The sequence below is a fragment of the Budorcas taxicolor genome, chromosome 16, assembly GCF_023091745.1.
Source record: "Budorcas taxicolor isolate Tak-1 chromosome 16, Takin1.1, whole genome shotgun sequence".
Taxonomy (NCBI): Eukaryota; Metazoa; Chordata; class Mammalia; order Artiodactyla; family Bovidae; genus Budorcas; species Budorcas taxicolor.
The window spans coordinates 60,722,279-60,742,232 of NC_068925.1; the positions used below are offsets into that span (position 1 = coordinate 60,722,279).

General features: G+C 37.5%; 1 protein-coding gene across 1 annotated transcript in view; it reads left to right on the forward strand.

Moving 5' to 3' along the window:
- The window catches only part of RASAL2 (RAS protein activator like 2), a 385,749-nt gene that overhangs the window by 323,468 nt on the left and 42,327 nt on the right, over window positions 1-19,954 (forward strand). The window contains exon 5 of the mRNA XM_052653719.1: window positions 1,808-1,917. Coding sequence (XP_052509679.1) covers window positions 1,808-1,917 — 110 coding nt within the window. The remainder of the gene's footprint in view (window positions 1-1,807; window positions 1,918-19,954) is intronic.

Below are 19,954 nucleotides of genomic sequence, written 5' to 3' on the forward strand. Positions count from 1 at the left end.
CTACTTATACTTAACTATAGTTTTGTTAGAAATGTATTTACATATGGTATTTAGTTGAGTTCTTGGGCTGAATGTCAACTTAGGCTCGTGGTTTTTGCACCAACAATAAATGATCCCAATAGAATTCTATAAATTTCAGTCTTGCTTGCTGACTGCATTCTTAAGAAAATGTGATGACTCGTCTTGACTGAATCATAGCAGGTAGTAAATAAAACCTCTGCCTTGGAGAACAAATAACAGTGACTTTCCCTAATGATGCTAAGATTATACAGGAAACCAGGCAAATGCCTGTCTCTAAGAAATATAGTACTTTTAATATAGCCTTGTTTTTTTTCCCTCCAATCCATCTCAATAACACCTATAATAAAAAACCTGGGAAATAAAAAACAGTTTAGGGAATTTTGTTTGTGTGATATTTTCTAGTTTTTATCCTTATTCTTTGGACTACAAGAACAAGAAATAACATAAGCATTTTTCTTCAGTCAGCTAAATAGTTCCAATTCTGATTCAGATAAGTAATTTCCATCATTCTCTCAGAGTGCTTATGTGTTTGCAAACCGTACTTGGCATGTAAAAGCAGTGGCAGTCCACTCTGCTATTCACCGGATATCTCCACTTATCTTTCTGGATTGTACATTCTTTCCCTGTTGAAGTTAGGCGTGGTCATGTGACTTTTTTGTCTAATAAAATGAGACCATTAGTGACATAAAGCTTTCAGAGCAAGTACAAAATTTCCCACACTTCCTTTATCCTGCTGCAGCAACTATAGAAGCACAGAGATGGAGCCACCCTTAGCACAAGACCCTGCGTGAGGACAGCATAGAGCCAGGTCCCCATCACATTTGACCTGCTCAGAGATACGTAGTATGTTTTGTATGAAATTATTATTTTTTGTGTGTGTGATATTTTGTGTGAGATCATATTATTGTAAAGTTATTAGATAAGTATAACCTAGCTTATTGTGATTAATATAGTCTTTACTCCAAAACAGTGGAGTTTAATGGTAACTAAAAGAATATAACAGATTTGATGTGCTGTTATTGGCATAGTATTTTTTCTTTCCTTTTGGAAATATTATTGTATTTCCATGCATCAAAATACTTTTCTTTGAATTACAGTCTTTTGTCAAAACATTCTAAGATACCTCTGTAAGATGTCCTTTCATCTCTCAACAGTAGAACTGTTTCTTAAAAGAAATGCTCATTGATGTTCATTCTTGTCTTTACTTTTTTATTCAGCAAGCTTTTTTGAATGTCAGGTGCTAAGACTGGACGATGTTCAAGGCACTCTGGATGGTTTGGTAGAAGTGGCACAAAGTAAGCAGGGGCTAAAAACTATAAGGCACTTTGTTCTTCGGAAGTCTAGTTGCTTCACTGGTTTCATAAATGATACATACCAATTTCATTTTAAAATAGTTAAACTATATTTGAAAGTTAACATCATAAATACCATATCCAAGGTGACATAGATCAAATTATGCCACTGTTGAGACCACCAACATATGACCTTAAAAGTTAGAAGTTTCTTTACCATAGCTAGTATAGGGACAGTTTAAGAAATAAGAACTTAAGTGCCATCAAAAAGTCTAATTCTCCCAATTATCTTGGAAGAAAAAAATTTTTAGCACATTACCAAGTGGTTTCCAGCAACTGTGTTTTACAAATTAAAAAATTAAAAGCTAGATTCTGTTTCTGGTCTTGATTATAAGAATCTGAGTAGCTTTTATAAAGTCAGTGCAGACGAGTTAGGAAATAGCAAGGTTCCCCTTTTGTTCTTTTTCCTATCACCTTCTGCCTTTTCATTCTAGGGGTTCTTCAGCAAGCGCCTAAAAGGCTCCATCAAGAGGACCAAAAGCCAATCAAAGCTTGACCGAAACACGAGCTTTCGGCTTCCCTCTCTTCGCAATACCGATGACAGGTAGGCATTCACTTGCTTAAAACACAGAAAGCAATTTTACAGTGCATTTTGGTAAGGTATTTTGGTCTTCTCTAACTGTGCATCAGTGATAATCCTAGAGAACTGATTAAAAAAATTTACTTTTTTGTCTTGCTCATATTGAGGCACGGTACAAAATATTAGCTTACATACCAAACCAGTTTAAAAATCTTACAATATTGGAGAGTGTGCAGATACCCAAGAACTAATTTAAGAGTCAGTTGTGCTATTTCTGTCAAATTGTGTTCTCGTGGTCCAAGGTGTATCTTTCTTCTGTAGAATGGCTTTAAGGGATGCTGATGGCTATAGCTAACATTTTGTGAGCACTATGCTAAATGCTTTATATACTTTATCTTGTTTAATCTTTAGAATAACCCTGTAAGAGAAATACTAATATTATCACGATTTTACAGGTGACAAGTCTGAGAAAGAGAGGTTCAAAGGTTATACCGCTTAGTAAATAGAAAAAATGGTTAAACTTGGGCAACTTTGCTCTGAGTCCCTGGTCTTCACTGCTGTCTTGTTCTTTGTGTATACTATATGAACTCGGCCTTATTAATTTACAGTCACATCTAGAAGGCCTGTGTGAAAAGGAAGCCTTGAGATTTCTCTAGTGGTCCAGTGGCTAAGACTCTGTTCCCAATACAGGGGGCCCAAGTTCAGTCCCTGGTCAGGGAACTAGATCCCACATACTACAACTAAAGATTCCACATGCCACAATGAAGATCAAAGCTCCTTCATGCCACAACTAAGACCCAGCACTGCCAAATAAATAATTTTTTAAAAAAAATTCTTTTTTAAAAAAGGAAGCCTGGATTTCAATAATTAGTACTACCAGCTTGAGCAAACCTCACATGCATAGCTCTCTAAGGATAACACCCTTCTAAAATGATTGAATGTATGCTAGGACACATTTGTAATAATTCATGTCTCCACAATGCTCAAAATTTAGGAAATGGTACTCTTGTGTCTTGACACATCACCAGTATTTATTGAGTGCTTACTCTGTGCCAAGTATTTTTAATGTAGTCTGTCATGTAATGCAACCCTAGATACTATTTTACAAATGAGGAACTAAGGCAAAAGAGATTGAGAAGCATGCCCATAGTCACACAGCTAATTAGTAGAGCTTGGATTTAAACTTTTGTCTGCCTTTCATAATGATCCTCCTATTTATACTTGGGTGTTTCTTTTTCTTTTCAGTAATAAGTCCATTATTTCCAGCTACCTACATCATAAGTAGAAATGTAGATTGTAATCTCATAATTGCAGATTATAGACTTGCCAGGCAGAAAGTTACTCTCATTTTATAAATAAAGTACCTTTTCCCCTATACTGAATTGATGAGAGGCTACAGCTTTATCAGCTCTTCTTATGCTTGAACCACTTTAGAGATGTTCTGTGAAATTTGCAAGTATGTTCAATTGCAGTGCAATTGTGTTGTTAGATATCTCGTTTATACCTCTTTGTTTAAGGGTAATCATTTAAAAAAATCTTTTATTCTCATATTTTCCCTTAGATTCCTATTATTCTACAACTTTCATCATTGTAAGAATTCAAACCATTTTATAAATAAGTCTCAATAAAATAGAAATGACAAGATTTTTCAGAATATTGGTTTTTAAGGACAAGGAAATGGTATAGCAACGAAAACATTCCTAATTCAATCACCAGTTCCTTAAACTCTGTAGCATCACGTATAAACTTGAGAGACAAGGAGATATTTTTTGTAGGTATACTTTATTGTATAAACTTGCACTAAATATCACTTTCTCAATTTCAAACCAAGTGCTCTTTCCTATTCTGTTTTGCTTTAGGTAGCCTAGAGGAATTCTTGGATTGAATTACCAAGAGATTATATTCTCCTGGAGTCTGCTATTGCTATTATATAGGCAGCGCATTTTCAGCCTTTCCAATGATTTAAATTCCTTATATGTGACTTCCATGCTATTCTACTTCAGTCAACAGTAGTATCTTTCTGACTCAAATACAGCATACTAAATAAATACAGCATAATTAAAAAAGTGCTAATAAATCTCAAATATTAGATAATCCTTTTTGTCTTCCAAATCCATTTATAGAGGTTTTCTAAACAGAAAATTTTCAGAAACTTTATTATTCTTATATAGGGATATACTCACTAGAAGTTTGAATATATCACAGTTCAACCAAAAAAAAAAAAAGACCTTCTTGCCATCAGATCATCTGAAAACACAGATAGATAGACCTAAGGTACAAGATCTTAATCAGCTGAGTTCTTCAAATTGGTAACCTTACTAGTATCATTAAGAGGTTTTTCCAAAGACCCTTGGTCTTGTGCGATATGCATCAGTTGCTGAAATCAGGCCATTTCTTCCAAAATGGTATGTGGTGTCTAAATCTGAGTAGAAAAACATTTCTATTCTTATGGCAAGTCTGCAGAAACTCTAGGCAAACCTAAGTAAGCAACCCCTTTTTGCAGTTTCTAAATTGTATTATAAATTGCTTGTGTCTTTGTGTAAAAGGAAAAAAGTTTCAATACATTGTCACCTTCCTTTTCTTCCCATATAAATAACCTCATTAACAGTTCGTATATTTTCAAACGTTTTTTTAAAAAATCCATACATGAATGCATACATATGTATATTTTGCTTGTTTTCATAAAGCTGGTGTTGTTGGTGTTTAGTCAGTGAATCGTGTCTGACTCTTGCGACCCCATGGACTATAGCCCAACAGGCTCCTCTGTCCATGGGATTTCCCAGGCAAGAATACTGGAGTGGGTTGCCATTTCCTTCTCCAGGAGATCTTCCCGACTTAGGGATCGAACCCAAGTCTCCTGCATTGCAGGCAGATTCTTTACCACTGAGCCACCAGGGAAGCCTTTCACATAAGTGGGATCATATTATATGTATTACTTTGTGACTTCACTTTATAAAATAAATATTTTGGACAACTTTATATGTCAGTCATATAAATCTACATAATTCTTTTTAACAGTTTTTGTAACATGTGTACATCACTTCCCTGCTGATGAATATTTTGTTTCTCCATTCTTGGGCATAAAATAGAGATGTAATAATCATTTTTGTTATGTGCCTTTCTCTCCTCACTTGATGGGGTTAGATTTCTGAAGAAGAACTGCTAGTATGAAGTATATACAATATCATATTGTTCTTCAGAAAAGCTGTACTAATTTCCATTCCCACCCATAGGTTAGGATCAATTTTATCCATGGATAAATAACAAGGTCCTACTGTATAGAGAGGGAACTGGATTCAATATGCTGTGATAAACCATAATGGAAAACACTATTTAAAAAAAAAAAATATATATATATATATATATAACCAAGTCACTTTGTACAACAGAAATTGATATAATTGTACAGAAACTATACATCAATATTAAAAATTACTTTTATCCTTCAAACATATATTTTATCAGTATGATGGATGAACAGAAATAGTAAACACATGTACAGTATGTACTGGGCTTCCTGGCTAGCTCAGTGATAAAGAATCTGCCTTCAGTGCAGCAGACCCAGGTTCTATCCCTGGGCGTGAAAATCCCCTGGAGGAGGGCTTGGCAACCCATTCCACTATTCTTGCATGGAGAATCCCGGGACAGAGGAGACTGGCAGGCTACAATCCATAGGGTCACAAAGAGTCTGACACAACTGAGGCAACTTAGCACTTGCACACACAGTGTGTACTATGTGTCATACACTGGTCTAAGCACTTCACATAAATGAACTCATTTAATCATTATAACAACCCTAGTTACATTCATGACGCTATTTTGAAGATGAGAGAACTGAAACAGAGAAATGAGTGAATTGCACAAGGTTGCACATTAGAAAATGGCAATACTGTGATTCAAATTCAAGAATTCTAGCTCTGGAGTGTACATTCTTAACTTTATGCTATATTGCCCCTCACAGAAAAGTCAGGTAGCAGACATTTGTTTGTTTTAATTTCTATTCCCTAATGCCTGGTAAGTTGAACATCTTTTCAGAAGTTTTCTTCTTCAGTGACTTGCTTATTGATCCCTTTGCCCATTTTCTATTGAGCTATTTGTCCTTTATCTAATGATCTGGAGTAGTCCTTTATTATTACAAGGGATTGTAAACCACTGTTACTCATATTGTTAAATTTTTCTTCAGTCAGTTGCTTATGTTTTAAAATCATGTCTCTAGATTATATAGAAGTTTTAAATTTTCATTTGGTGCAACATGTCAGTCTTTGTGGGCTTAACTGTCCAAATTTGACCAGAACTCTGAACTCAAGAAGACAGGGATCTCTTTCTCATTAAATTTCTCATTATAATGCTGTTCAGTTCACTTTCTCTCTCTCCTTCAAGAGGAGGAAATATTCTATCTGGGGTATCAGAAGGATAATGAAGTAGTGATCATGATATTTTGAATTTTTAAAGGTTTTTGATAACTACAAACCTTATTTAGCACTCATTACATTTTAAAAATGTAAAATTATTCTCTTGAGGTCTGAGTTACTGCTTAAAGATGGCAGAAAAGCAGTTGTAAGTGAGTCCATTTCATCTAAAGAAGGTTTACTATATGTGATCAGTAAGTTTTTCTGTGCAAAAGACTAAAAGGTTATTTTAACATGCAGACTCAATTGATCAAAAAGACCCTGCAGGTCTGTTTAGCCAATGATCTGCAAGTCATAAACTCTGCTGTAAGGCCCTGATAGAATTTGGTGCCAAGGTTGCCTTGGGGATCAATTTATAATGATTCTTAAACTTAGAATTTCCTTTGTGAAACTGTAGGGCATAGACATGAGAAGTAGAATGTTGCCAAATAATATTTCTAAAAACCAAATATCTTGTCACACAGTAACATAGGTGATTGTGAGAGTTATGTACAGAGTAGAAAGCCATGTGCTACCAGGGAATATAGAGAAGTAAAGACACAGCCCAACCTTAAGGAGTCAACAGAAGTAAATATCCAAGAAGAAATGGTACAGGGAGGTAAGATTTCTTCTTGTTGAGTGGATCGAGAAGGACCTTAGAGGGCAGTGGCAGTGAGTTATACCTTAGAAAACAAGTATAATTTGAACTGAGAAATAGACATGGAGAGAGTACTCTTTCGGATGGAAATAATAAGCAAAAGAAGAGAGCCAGAAATTACAGAGTTTGAAAAGAGCTTATCCCCAGAACTCTGGAAAGATTCAGCTCCTACCCAGCTCTAAAAGGCTAGCAGCCAGGCTTACATTTATACAGAGCAAATTTGAGAAACTCAACCAGATAAAAAGATACCAACATTTATGTTCCCCCATTACAATTTCCCGAGAAGGCAACGGCAACCCACTCCAGTACTCTTGCCTGGAAAATCCCATGGATGGAGGAGCCTGGTGGGCTGCAGTCCATGGGGTCGCTAAGAGTCGGACAGGACTGAGCGACTTCACTTTCACTTTTCACTTTCATGCATTGGAGAAGGCAATGGCACCCCACTCCAGTATTCTTGCCTGGAGAATCCCAGGGACGGGCGAGCATGGTGGGCTGCCATCTATGAGGTCGCACAGAGTCGGACACAACTGAAGCAACTTAGCAGCAGCACAGCATTACAATTTCAGCTGGTAATTCTACTCCTAATTATATCCAAGAGAAGTGAAAACATTATGTCCCCACAAAAACTTGTACATGAATGTTTATAAGCATTATTTATAATTGCCCCAAAATGATACTGACCCAGATGTCCATCAACTGATGAGTGGATATACAAAAGATGATACATCCACCTAATACACTATTATTCAGTCTTAAAAAAAGAATGGAATACTGATACATGCTACAGTATGGATAAACCTTGAAAACTTTATGCAAAGTGAAAGAAGCCAGTCACAAAAGACTGCAGAATGTACAATCCATTTATGTGAAATGTCCAGAATAGGCAAATCTATGAAGACAGCAGATTAACGGCTGCTAGAGGCTGGGGATATAGGGCAGGGAAGTGAGGAATGAAAAATGACTGCTAATGGACATGAGGTTTCTTTTTTGGAGTGATGAAATGTTTTAAGCTTAGACTGTGGTGATAATTGCACAATTCTGAGTATACTGAAAATGGTGTGCTTTAAGTGGGTAGATTTTATGGTATGTTAATTATATCTCAATAAAGATGTTAAATTACTTTTTAAAAAACATCTGGCCAGGAAGTACTCTGCAATGAAGCTCATTAATCTGTAAGCTATATTCCAGCACACAGTTTTCCACTGAGTTCTTTAGCACTTTAAAATAAAGACAGATGGCCAAGAATCTCCAGATATTGAGGAAATTCTTCACCATGAAAGGCAGGAGGAAAAACAAATAAATAGGAGAGAGAAAAAAGAACTCAGAAGAAACAGAGACAATGCACAAAGCCAAAACCAACTTCTAAGCATAATAAATATTTTCAACAGATAAGGCTGTGCATCTATGAAACAAGAATATGCTGTAAGAAAAGGAACCTCACTGACACAAGAACGAGTTTGAAAATTAAAATATGTAAACTACAGTCAAGTCAGTTTCCCAGAAAGTGGAACAGAAAATGAGAAAATCAATCCAGAAGATTCTAATAAAAGAAGAGTTTTCTTAGAAAAGTTTGGAGAGGAAACTGTCAAAGAAATAATACAAGAAAATGTCCAAAAACAAGAAAATATAAATGTACATAGTGGAAAGGCCACCATATTCCAGTGAGTGAAAAATAACAAAAGACTTTCCAGCACACACGCACACACACACACCAGTTCACATTATCATGAAAGAGCACAATACCGAGGCTTAAAAAAAGAATCATAAAAGCTTCTAGAAAGAAAAATTAGGTTACATGCAAAGGAGGTATGAAAGGATTGCATTTCAGTTCTCAATAGAATATTAAAAATCAAAAGTCACTGGAGCAGTGTTGTCAAAATTCTGAGTGGAGGTTATTTTCAACCCAGTAATCCATACACAGGACAATCCTTGAATGTCAAATAGGGAGTTTAGATTTTATTGTATAAGCAATGGGGGGACATTAACCATTTTTGAGCAAGGAAGTGACCTGATTAGAATTGTGCCATGTATAGATTAATCCAGCAGTGGAATTTCACATGACTTGGTTTGCAGAGACTAAATTTGGGATTCCAATTAAGTTGAGGGGGGAGCTATTTTAAGAAATAAGGAAGGCTCTAAAGAGGGTAGTTGGCAGTGGGGATGAAGAATCAGAGACAAGATAGGAGAAACATTTTAGAGGCAAAATCAATAGGCTGTCTCAGTCATTATTGTTCCAAAGCCATCTAATCAGATAAAAGCCAGTAAAGTGATTTCCCAGAATCAATATTGGCAGCATGTTCACAGTAAAGCCATATCATGTGAAAGGGTACAGGGACAGGAGAAGACTCTGATATGTCTACCTTTTGTTGAAATGCACTTTGAAAAGTTTAAAAGTTTTGAAACTGCTGAAAAACCATGGTCATGTCACACTGTCAGGCATTCCAGGATTTTGAATGCCAGTCAGGTTGCCAACCTTGCTCTGGAAGTGCTACTTAAATTTATCAGTGTCTTGAGGTAAAAGTAAGCGCACGGAATAGAATTTTCTCAATTCCTTCAAATGTCCTTCAAGTAAAAACCTCTGCAGTAATGTCTTCGATTCTGAGACTCACTGACGAAGTATGGTTTTAAAGTCTGCTTGTTCCCTGTCAGGAGATATTTAAGAGTAACTGTAGTGTTCATTTGTAGGATATATATACTCAGCTTCTTCTGTTTCTCCTGATTAGAACCAATTTTTTAACTCTTTCTCTTTTTAATTCATATACTGACAAGCAGTTAGAGAGTCTTGCAAGCACTTCCCCCAATAGTGTGTGTGTGCTCAGTCAGAGTCATGTCCAACTCTTTGTGACCCCATGGACTGTAGCCTACCAGGCTTCTCTGTCCATGGGATTTTCCAGGTATAAAGACTGGAGTGGGGTGCCATTTCCTCCTCTAGGGGATCTTCCCGACCCAGGGACTGAACTCATACCACCTGCATTGGCAGATGGATTCTTTACCACTGAGCAACCTGGGAAGCCCAGTGATATAACTGTAATATAATATCAAAACCAAGTAATTGACATTGATACTGGACTACAGACTTTATTCAGTTTTCACCAATTTTTATATGCACTTATTTGTGTGTGTTTATAGTTCTATGCAGCTTAATCCTACATATAGATTTGTGTAACCACCACCATCACAATCGAGATACAGAATTATGCCATTACCAGAAAAGAACTCTCTGCTACTCTTTACAGTCATACCCTCCTCTCTATAGCTATCCCTGTGCCCTACCAAGCACGTTTTGTTTTCTACCTCTATGATTTTGTTATTTCAAATGTTATATAAATGGAATTGTATAATGTGTAACCATTTAAGAGTGGCATTTTTTTCACTAAATAAAATGCCCTTGAAGTCCCTCCAAATTGTTGCATCTGTCAATAGTTTGTTCCTTGTTATTGCTGAGTAGTATTCTATTGTTTGGATGTACCAAGGTTAAACCAACCACCCACTGGAGAACATTGGTTTCTAGTTTTTAGCTATTAGGAATAAAGCCCCTATGAACAGTTGTGTACACATAAGTTTTCATTTCTCTACAGTAAATATACAAGCATGGAATTGCTAGATTATATAAGTACTTGCTTAGGTTAATAAGAAACTGCTGAACTGTTTTGCAGAGTACCTGTACAATTTTACATTTCCACCAGCAATTTTATGGGGGGATGTGTGTGTGTCCATGCCCCTGTCCCAAGAGATTTTCACCTAAGTTTTCTTCCAAAGGTTTTGTGATTTTTTGCTTTTATATGTAAGCTTACAATTCATTTAGTTAATCTATAGTTGCTGTAAATAAAGGTCTTGACCCAGAGCCTGTGGGTGTTCTCTTCAAATAGTAATCAAAACCGCATACTTACCCAAGCCAAACAAATTGCAGAGAATGTGTCTGGTTTTGGAGAAGGAAGTATTATAAACTCCTTAGTTCTCTCTTCATCAGCTTACCTACCCGTGGTTTTAGTTACTCTACAGATCTGGGGCAATGGAAGACAGAAAGGTGGGGGAAGGGACTTAAAAAACAGTAAATACTATCTTGCATGCATGTGTGGAAGTCTCTTCAGTCTTGTCTGACTCTTTGCAACCCTATGGACCATAGCCCGCCAGGTTCCTCTCCACGGCATTCTCCAGGCAAGAGTACTGAAGTGGGTTGCCATACCCTCCTTCAGGGGACCTTCCTGAGCCGGGGATCAAACCTGTGTCTATGTTTCCTGCATTGGCAGACAGGTTCTTAACCACTAGTGCAACCTGGGAAGCCCAAAACTATCTTAGCCTTCCATTATGCTCTCTGAGCCTGGCAGTTGTTTAACTCGACTCCTATCATGGGGTACTTTGGGGAATTCTTCAGGAATACATCATCTCTGAGGAACTCTCACCTATGGTTTTTGTTTCTGTTTTTTGTTGGTTTTTTTTTTTTTTTAGTTTCATGGGTACATTTTTATTCTAGATATTCATTTGCAACTCCTTCCACAGTTTTCTAGGTAGGAATTGCTGTTCTAGTTTCTACCCTTCCAGGTCTCTGGTCCACAGGAAATAACCACAAATTTTCTGCCCTGACAAACCTCCAAGATTGCAGCCTTATGTAAAAGTACCAAAAGTTAGCCATTTCCCATCCTCTAGATTTCCCAGGTAAAATCACACCCCACTTTGTATGCATTCCCTACCTAAACCCCTTATGTGTGTTGGGGGGAGGCGGGTAGCTGGGAGGGGTGAGCCTCACAGCTTTCTCCAAAATTCTTCCTCAGAGAATCCTTTCCCTTCTCCATACTCACCACGTTTTATAGTCTTGTTCTGACCGAGAGGTTCAAGGTAATGGAATTCGTTCCGAAACTTTCCCTTTGTAAATTCTGCAGTTTGTCTGATACTTTACTTTGGCATGCAATATCTGTTTTATCTTGGAGTCTCAATTTGAAATTTCACTTTTAATATCTCATCACACATGTATATAATACTTTGATCTATGATCTTCAGCATAACCTACAGGTAGGAATATGGCTCTGTCTGTTCCCTAACTTAGCATTATCACCTGCCACTCCTACCAGAAGTCTGTCATTTACTAACTATACTGTTCATATGTCTCTACTTTTATTTTTGCTGCCCTCTCTGTCCTCCAAACCATTTACTGTTCCTACACCTTATCCTTTGACAAGCTTACTTCTAATTCATACTGATGCAACAATACCCCAGTTAGGAGTCATATGCTCCCTAATTTCTTTCCTTTGTTCTTCCTATGCATCATCCTAAACTAAGCACCTACCCCAGCTACCCACCCATGACCAAGTGTATACACCTTATTATAGGACTGACTACTTTCTATTGAGTTTATCTTTCCATGTTTCTGCTTACCACGGCAAATGAGTTCCGCAAGTAGACACACGATCTTTGTATCCCCACCCTCTACCACAATGCCTGTCCTATCACAGTACTTAATTTCTTGGCCTGAAACAAAAGGTAAGAATCCAAACAAATTCTAGATAATGAAGAATCTCCTTCAATATGGTGTACTTAGATAGAATGACAGCTTCTCAGAAATTATTGGATTCCAGGCCATTAATTAATCAATACAGTCTAGCTATAGATTAATTTCCCTTACCAGTGTTTACTGGTATGGGCCAATTAAGGAGCCCTTAGTTTTGTGGGCTAAAATCCAACTGAAGTTTCTGATTATATCACAGTAGTATTTTAACTCACTTAGACTGCTTTATCTTAGTAGAAAAATGTTATTTCCATACATTTATTCCTTCTGTCTTCATATTCTTCCAGCAAGGAATAATTCAAGAATAGCCATCCTGACCTCAGCCAGATGAGTAGTTTATATAAAATGAACGAATGCATGTAATACCACTGTGGAAAGCTGTGTTTGCAATGATAGTCCTATTTGTATGGTACTGTAGTTTATGAGACATTTGTAAAAGCACAGATGATTGCATTTGATTCTCACAATAACTGTGGGAGGTATAGGACCAGAAATCATTATCTATATTTTACAAATGAAATGACTAAGCTTCAGAAAGAATAAATTATTTGTTCCATGTCACATGGCTAGTGAGTGATTTGAGCAGGCATAAATACAGAGGGCTTTTGGCTCCAAGTTGATTGCCTTTTCCATTATACTCTTTGTTGCATGTGTTGATAGGAAACCTCACCTGCTGAGAAAATTATTGAGAAAGGAGAAAAAAAGGGACAAATGATGCACACACGTACACACATGCACAAGCACACTCAAAACGACTCTTATTAAGAGTAGATTGCCATGCAGTAATAATTAGTGAGTCATTATATTTTTACAATTTGGTAAAATGTAAAGCAAACACCCTACTATGCTCCTGTCATCATCCTTTCCCTCCAAATCCAAGAACGAAAAAATAAAAGCAGTAGAAGAAACTATAGGCTGGATTTCTTATGCTTTTAGGATGAAAGAATTTTTTCTAAGCATAAACTGGGGGGAAAGAATTAAACTACGGACAGAAAAAATACTAATTTGATTAATTTACAAATAGTATTTGCATATCAGTTAAATTCGACAATTAGAAAAATGGTCTAAGAAAATGAAATAACATTTCATAATTTACAGAATAGAGAACTGAAGTTGATTGTATATTGATATACATTTAAAATGTGTTGAACCTCATCATTTAAAGAAATTCATACTAAAGCAATTAATGAAATACCACTTTTTACCAGTTATACTGCCAAAGATATTTGCAATTCAGCCCTGTGTCATTTTGGTGTTGATAGCATATAGAAACATGCATTATTGGTGTGGATTTAAGTTGATACTATCTATTATGGAGGCTAAAGTAGCATTATCAAAACTTCAAATGTGTGTACCCTATGATCTAGCAGTTTCACGTTTGGAAGTTTAAACTATGAATACATGTACGTGTGCTTCAAAGTATATGTATTAAGATACTTTTTGAACCTGGGTTAATCACCAAAAAAAAAAAAGGAAAAGAAAAGAAAAAAAATGTAGATGGTTGTCAATTATTGCTTAAAGTTCTATAAGCCCATATAAGGGAGTACAGAGTGATCATTAAAAAGAGGCAAGTTACATCTATATTTTCCAGTGTGGACAGAATTCCAGAATATACTCTTAAAGGAAAAAAGTATGGTAGAATTCCACTTGTGTGTCTATACATACACACACATATGTATATGTATACCAAATTGGTTGTCTGTACAAAAAATTTCTAGGAGGATCACAAAAAAATCATTAATAGTATTTTCTCTAGGAGATTGAGGGTGGTACCATTATTTATATTTTTCACCTTCTTTCCTTCTGAGCTCTTGGAATGTATTACCAAGAGCATGTATTACTTTATTATTTATAGAGGAAAAAAATGATTAACTAGAGAAAACCTTCTTTAGTGCCATTTCAACCTCATTCCTCCTTGTAGCTTTTCCAAGTTGCCAGCCCTTCATCATCAGACTTCATGAGTTAGTCTTTACTTTCTCACATCCCATTCATTTCCTTAGCCCTCCGCAGTCTCATTTTTATCCTCATCATTTCACTGAAACTGCTCTGCCAAAGTCTCCAATTATCTCTCAGTTCATATACCCAGTGGCTACTATTAATATTTTAACACCCTCTGTATTGTGCAGTGATGGGCAGCCCGTCCTTTGTAAGAGTTCTCTTCCCTGGGTTTTTATGATACTTGAGTCTCCTGGTTTCCTTCTGTCTTTCAGATTCTTCAGTCTCTTTCACTTTTGCAGATTTAAATGTTAGCATTTCTCAGGCCATTTTCTCAGGACCTTTTCTCAGTCTGCATATTCTCTTTCAGTATTCACACTGTCTTAGTCTGTTGAGGCTGCTATAATAAAACATCATAGGCTGGGTGGCTTATAATCAGCAGAAATTTATTTCTTATGGTTCTGGAGGCTGTGAAGTCCAAGATGAAGGTCCTGGCAGATTCAGTGTCTGGTAGGGACCTGCTTCCTGGTTCAAAAGCCTTTCTTTTTTAATGTGTCCTCAGACAGGGGAATGAGTGATAGATCTCTCTGGGGTCTATTTTATTAAGGCACTAATCCCCTTCATGGGCTTCCCTTGTGGCTCACCTGGTAAAGAATCTGCCTGCAATGCAGGAGACCTGGGTTCGATCCCTGGGTTGGGAAGATCTCCTGGAGAAGGGAAAAGCTACCCACTTCAGTATTCTGGCCTGGAGAATTCCATGGACTATATAGTCCATGGGGTCACAAAGAGTCAGACACGATTGAGTGACTTCCACTTGCACTTTCACCCTTCATGAGGGTGCCCTGTCCAGGCCGGATCACCTCCCAAAGGTCACACTTCCTAAAATAGTCACATTGGAGGTTAGTAATTCAACATAGATTGGGGGGAACACAGTCTGTAGCAAACATCCACTCACATAGGAACCTCAAACTTGTACTAAACTTGATTTTATTTCCACCCTTGCCTCCACCAGCATTGCCTCTCACTTCCCATCTCTGGAAAGGACTTTACCATTTTTCTACTGAGTGACTTAGCCTTGACTCTGCCACCTCACTAAATGTCCCCAGGATTGCTGTCATTAAGGCCTGTTTACCTCCTAGTGAAGTGAGGTGAAAGTCACTCAGTTGTGTCTAACTTTTTGTGACCCCATAGACTGTAGCCCACCAGGCTCCTTTGTCCATGGAATTTTCCAGGCCAGAACTCTGGAGTGGGAAGCCATTCCCTTCTCTAGGGCATCTTCCCAACCCAGGGATCGAACCCAGGTCTCCCACATAGCAGGCAAATTCTTTATCATCTGAGCCACCACGGAAGCCCAAGAATACCAGAATGGGTAGCCTATCCCTTTTCCAGCAGATCTTCCCAACCCAGGAGGCCAGTCGGGGTCTCCTGCATTGCAGGCAGATTATTTACCAACTGAACTATCAGGGGAGCCCCGTGTCTGACTCTTAGCGACCCCATGGACTGCAGCCTACCAGGCTCCTCCGTACATGGGAGTTTCCAGGCAAGAGTACTGGAGTGGGATGCCATCGCCTTCTCCATTTACCTTCTAATTACCACCCAAATCCGTTTACTTCTCTCACATTTCTGCTGTTCAAGTTCATGATCTTTACTCAGATTACTAGCATAATCTATGAGCCAGCCTCTAAGTCTTTCATTATTTCTCTCCCGTCTCTGTACCCCTTTCTCCTCTTTTTAACCAAAGTATACCTTGTTCAGATACACATTTGATCCTGTCATTCGCCCTCCACCACTCACAACCTTTCTATGTTCATTCACTGGCTTTGTGATCAAACTGGAACACCCACATTACTACTGGTCCCATCATAGTGTCTCTCAGGCCTCATTATTCCCCACACCTCTTCTCTCAGCCCCAGCACACATCCACCCTGGACCAGAGCCACTTAATTCTGCTTAATTAAGCAGAATTGAGCTGATTAATTCTCCTCAACTCCTCAAACCCCCCAGGTTTGTATTTTTCTTACAGGCTTTCTCACATGCTGACCATTCCCTCTCAGACTCTCAGGACCGCCACATCTGCATACAGCTAATTCCACTCCACCCTTAATTACCTAATGACTTTTAGCATTCCATCACATTACTTTTACCTCCATGAAACTTTCTTTGAATCCCCAGCTAAAGATCCAGGGCCCCTACTAAGTACCCACAGAGCCATTTTTGCATCTTTTTTCCTAGGTCTTATCACATGGTATAATGGCTTATTAACTCACTAGATTATAAACTATGTGTGAGTAAAACAACCTTGCCTTTCTTCTTCACCATTGTTTACTTCCATCTGTACCTAGTATAGTGCCTGACACGTAATATGCACCAAGCAACTATTGAATGAATAGATGGATTCAGACATGTATTCAGTTATTCAACCGAATAATGGTTAAAACCAGTGGGAAAGCAAATAGGCATGAATTTAGGAACGATGAAGAAGTTAAGTGTCATTGAACTTCATCAATTTCTAAATTTTTTAATCCTCCTTTCACCCATACTTAAATTTTATGGTGACACTGAGACTGAAGTCTAAATTCAGGGAAGAATAGTTACTAATCTTTCCACTTACTCTTGAACCATTTAAATGTGTAATTGAATTCATTTGTGAGTGTGATTTAGTTTAGTTTCATTTTTTTTAAATTCAGTATTGTTTATATGGTTATATTGTTGTTTATATATACAGTTGTTTTAATTCAGTGATGTTTATACTGAATTTGTTCAGCAAGCACTAGTAGATTTTATTCCATTTGCAATTTAAGAACAAAACAGGTGTATTCCAGTTTGGTACAGTTTCTGTAAGGAGATTTTCCCCTAGTGCCTGTCATTGAAGGCTGAGTGAGTTTTTGGCCCTTCAGAACATGTTTTAATGTCTATAATCTTGTCTTCATTCTGTGTCTACCTTCATTGCAAGTGTCTGTAACCCAGATAGGCTGAATGTCGTTTTTGACTGTGATGATAAATTTCCTTACCATGGATTTATTTAAGTGAAAACTCAGGCTGACAAATATCCTTCTTCACCATTAGCAGCTAAGTTCATTAGACCATCCTGTCTAGAGGCTGAGAGCAGAGAGAAGGAAGATCAGTAGTACATATTATGTTTCCATAAATAGCTTTTTGTATGAGTGGTTGTGTGGGGTTTTGTTTTTTTTTTTTTTTAAGCAAACATAAAAACCAGTGAGTAATATAAGCAGTAGGGACTGGCTTTAACTGCAGCAGGTAAATCAGCGCAGCTAGTGCTGTCAGAATCCTCAAAGAGGACGTTTTTTTAGCACACAAGCAGAACTCTGGTGAATGAGCTCTAATTTCTTCTTTTTTCCATTTTTATTTTCTAAAATCCAAGTAGGGAAAGTTTTATAGTATAGGAAAGTATCTGCTCTTTCAAACGGAAAACATCAGTTGGATGGTTTCACAGATACCAGGTTGAAAAACAATGAAATCTGGGAAGGAAGTAAAGCTGTCTTTTCCCCAAAGTGAAAGCTCAGAACAACTTTTGAAAAACTGATTAGACCCTTTGTAAATTTGTTGGTTAGAGTACTAGGACACCGAATTTTATTGATTTCTTCCTGGAAAATTTCCAGACAAGATAAAGTGCCTTAGGAACACACGCTGGTGAATACAAACATATATTTCTGTACCCAGTTTATGGCTGAGCTGTCGTTTCAAGAATTCAGTGAAGCAGTTTGGAATCATAACTGCCACACCAAGCAGAAATTCACCTGCCCTGGAGTACAGGATTTTGTGTGGCAATAAGCATTTATTTTTTCAGTTGTATTTTTAATTAAAAGTTTCCCACATTTGGAACTGAATCTGTTAACATGTGGCAGATTGAGCTAGCGCATCCAAGTACCACTGGCGCTTTGGGGGAAATATGCTTTTTAAAAAATTGGATGGTTGAGCTGGGAAAAATCCAGCTGTGTTTTACTTAACATTGCACTAATCAGAGTCTTTTGACTCCTTTTTTTTTTCCTTCTTCAGTAAATTCAATGGCATGCATGTTGGCTCTGCACCCCCCACGACTTTACTTTTGTCTTTTAAGACTGATTTTAGCTAACGATGTGGGTTAAAGCAATATAATATTAATTCACTGTCTTGGGTGATAGAAAGCTACTCCTGCCTTGTAGTTTATCTCTTAAATAGGTCAGAAGTAGCAGGTAATTTTCATCAGCAAAGCAATTAGATTTTTAACCCTTACCTTTCATATCGCTAGAGCTCTGGGAGTTCACAAAGAATTTGGTGTTATCTACTGACTGTAAACCAAAATGTAAAGGAGATCAAACCAGTCAATCCTAAAGGAAATCAGTCCTGAATATTCACTGGAAGAACTAATTCCGAAGCTGAAATGCCAATACTTTGGCCACCTGATGCGAAGAACTGACTCATTGGAAAAGACCCTGATGGTGGGAAAGATTGAAGGCAGGATGAGAAGAGGACCACAGAGGATGAGATGGTTGGATGGCATCACCGACTCAACGGACATGAGTTTGAGCAAGCTCTGGGAGCTGGTGATAGAGAAGCCTGGCGTGCTGCAGTCCATGCGGTGGCAAAGAGTCAGACACAGCTGAGCAACTGAACTGACTGAAGGATATAGTGTTCCTTAATTAGAACTAAAATTGCTTGTGGGAAGCAGGTTCCCAATCAAACCAAGAAATAGTCATATTTGAACCCTGAATTATTACATGATGTTTACGATGATGGGAGTTGAGGGAGGTGCAGGGGTCAGAAAGAGAACCAGTAGTTAGCGAATTCACAATGTCCACTTTCAAGGCTAGTTTCCTTGATGAAGGCCATTGTCAGATTGGACTGAGAATTGTTTCAAATTCCCATCTTTCTCTCAATAAATCCACATTTTTTCCTTTAGAGAAGTAAACTATTGTGACAATCAAAGCTGCGAAAACTCTAGTTAGCAGATCTAAGAAAAATCAACTCATAGGAAGGTGCAGGAGGAGGTAAACATGACTTGGAGGAGACTGGGGATTGCTAGTGCTATTATATTTGCACAGATAATGCCTCCTCACCACTGCCATTCCCAGGCTGCTCGATCTTCCTGTTCACCATAATCCTGCTTCTCTGGGAATTACTTCTGTCTTCTCCAAGACACTTTCTTCCCAGTACAGGAAGGACTTGCTTATTTATTCAGTAGCAACGTCGAATGTTTAGCAGATGTAGTGTTCAATCCATTGGTGTCGGTGTGTATACACACACAAGCATCCATAAATGCTGAACAATAAGAAGATCCTGAACAACTTGAAATTTCCATAACCAGGAGGAATTTTGAATTCTAATTCCAGGTGGCTTGGTTGTAATATCTGTTTATGTCTGTATTTGAAAATTTAGCCTGAGTATCAGAATGAAATTTGTTCAGCATTATAAATACAATGAATAAAAAATTTTTATCCACCCCTCTCTCTAAAAAGAAAAAACTATTTAATTCAGATAGGTTAATGAAAAACAATACCTAGTAACATTAAACTAGGACAGCAAAGGAAATAGAATGGACGTGAGAGAAAGATTATACTTGCAAGGTGGAACGAGGGG